Source organism: Trypanosoma conorhini (assembly GCF_003719485.1).
Source record: "Trypanosoma conorhini strain 025E chromosome Unknown Tco_14.4_contig_01490, whole genome shotgun sequence".
Classification (NCBI taxonomy): Eukaryota; Euglenozoa; class Kinetoplastea; order Trypanosomatida; family Trypanosomatidae; genus Trypanosoma; species Trypanosoma conorhini.
In genome coordinates this window covers 1-2,215 of record NW_021705588.1, presented here as the reverse complement: position 1 = coordinate 2,215, position 2,215 = coordinate 1, and the positions used below count along the sequence as shown (strand labels likewise).

The 2,215-nt window shown below is 63.3% G+C and overlaps 1 protein-coding gene across 1 annotated transcript; it reads right to left on the bottom strand.

Moving 5' to 3' along the window:
* Positions 1-2: 2 nt before the first annotated feature.
* Tco025E_10137 (trans-sialidase) lies at positions 3-2,213 on the bottom strand (the record flags this gene model as incomplete). The annotated part of the gene is made up of 1 exon (XM_029376925.1): positions 3-2,213. A coding segment is annotated over one exon (2,211 nt), but the record flags the coding sequence as incomplete, so codon positions are not given.
* Positions 2,214-2,215: the final 2 nt, after the last annotated feature.

Genomic DNA, 2,215 nt, shown 5'->3' with positions numbered 1-2,215 from the left:
ACTGCGGCGCAACGCCCCTGTGTCGCCTTCTCGGCCTCCGCAGCGGTAGGTTGAACTGTGCCATGCGGCGCAGTGCCAGGGGTGCTCTTAGTGGGAGCCTCGTCAGCGTCACTGCGCACGGGAGGGCTGGCGCCTGGACCCGCTGCCGAGGTTGGGGCGGCGTCCTTCGCTTCGAGGACAGGAGGCTGCTCCGCTCCGGCGCCTTCAGGCGCACCGACCACCGCATTATCCTCGCCTTCCTCGGCAGGGGCACTCACGCTCGACGGTGGAGATGGCGATGGCGGCGGCAGAGGCTCCGAGACAACGTCGTCACTTCGAACTTCGCTCTCCCCCTCCTCCTGCTCCTCTGCCTTCGGCGCAGGCTGCCGTTCAGGAGATAATTTCCCGCCATCATTGGCCCCATGGCCCTCCCCTGCTGCTGGTGGCGGAGGTGTTGCTTCTTTGCCTTGCGCCGCCGGGATGTCGTTGGTTTCTTTTTCGCTTTGGTGTTCCTCTGCAGCTGCTTGGGCCTTGTCTGCAGGGAGTGCCGGCGCTCCCGGCCCCTGCGAAGAGGCATTTTTGGCAGCAGTCTCCTCAGGGGGTTTCGGCCCGGCATGCGATTCGGGGGCCACCAGTGGAGGGACCGCAGGTGCCAAAACATCTTCAACTCCCTCCTCCTCACCGCCGCTGACCTCGGGCCCCACTTCGGGAACACTCGTCCCACTTCCGCTCGTGGGCAACGAGGAACCCGCCTGCGGCCCGCGGACTTGCTCCTTCTCGGCGGCCGGCTTTGGAAGAGCCACTTTGCTCTGCGTGAGTTTCTTGAAACCGTCAGAAAACAGCTCGTCGTTGTACAGCAGGACGTTGGCCACCGTCACGTGGGGGCTGGCCGTTGCGCTCGCCGCCGCACCGTCGCCGCCAAAGTAGAAGTGCGAGATGCGGTGCGAGTCGAACAGAGAAGTGCCGTACGTACCCTCGTAAATCTCGTCCCCGTCAACGTACACAGCGAACTCGTCGTCAGTATTCATTTTCACGGCCACCTGGTAGGCCCTGTTCACCTCCCACGTCTCATCGTCATCTGGCAATCTCCGGCTTTGGCCGCTGACTGTCACCTTCCACTTGCTGTCCGGCGTGTACGAGAGGCCGAAGAGCACAGTCTTCGCTGAGTCGTTCATCCTCACGCCCAGCAGAGGAGTGTCCGCCTCCGGCACCGCGTGGATCATCACCGTCGCCGCAAGCGTGAACTTGTTGTTCGCAAAGTAGTACGGCTGGTTCTGCCCCCTGCTTCCCACGGGCCACTCCGCCCATGAGCCACTTCCCTTGAACGTCACTCCCCGCTCCGTGCGTGTCAGTTGCCCGCCCTTCACCGTTGCGTTCACGCCGCGGTACTCGTCCACCCATGCGGTCTGGTCCAGCGTGTTGGACAAGAATCCCACCAGCCCATCCGTGGGAACAGGGCCGCTGCACATGCCCTTCTCTTTCGGGTTGAGGCTTGTAGTGGGAGTGCAGCCCTTTAAGGCGGCGTCCAGTTCCTTCCAGGCGCGCACCACTTTTTTAATCTCCGGCAGCCTGTCAGTCAGGCTCACAGCGACAAGATCGTAAGAGTCTCCGTCGCCATTCTTCTTCTCGTAGAGCAGAATCAACTCCTCCTCCTTCGCACCGCCGCTTTTGTACAGCAGGGAGCTGGCGGCGGCGTTGTGGGCGGCGTCGGACACCGGCCCAGCGTCATGCACGCGGGCACCGTCGGCCAACCAAAGATGCAGCTGGCCCTTTGCGGCGTCGCCCTCCTTCGAATACACCGGCGCGGTGAGGAGCACCACCTCCATGTCCTCGATGCTTGCGGTGGTGAGGCCGCTCTGCACGCCGTGCCCTCCCTGGCGCTTCAGTGAGTTGCCCCACACGCGGCTAATCGGCGCGCCACCGAACCAAGCCGTACCGGCCGCGGTGGACTTGTACACGTCGTAGTAGCCGCCCGCACAGTGAGCCATCGCGAGGACTTCGCCCCACCGCGTGATCGACGGGTCTCTGCAGCCCGCACCGGTCGTCTGCCGCGAAAGAGTCCATTTCTTATTCGACGACTCCAAGCGCATGACCAGCAAGACGCTCTTTCCATCCGTTTTGATGGCCTGCATGGGGAACACAAGCGTGCCGTCCTCCAGCACAACACCCGAGCCCCCGCCGCCAGACAACTCAGTAAATGAGTTATGGAGCCCTATAGATGCGGCGTCCAGCGCAC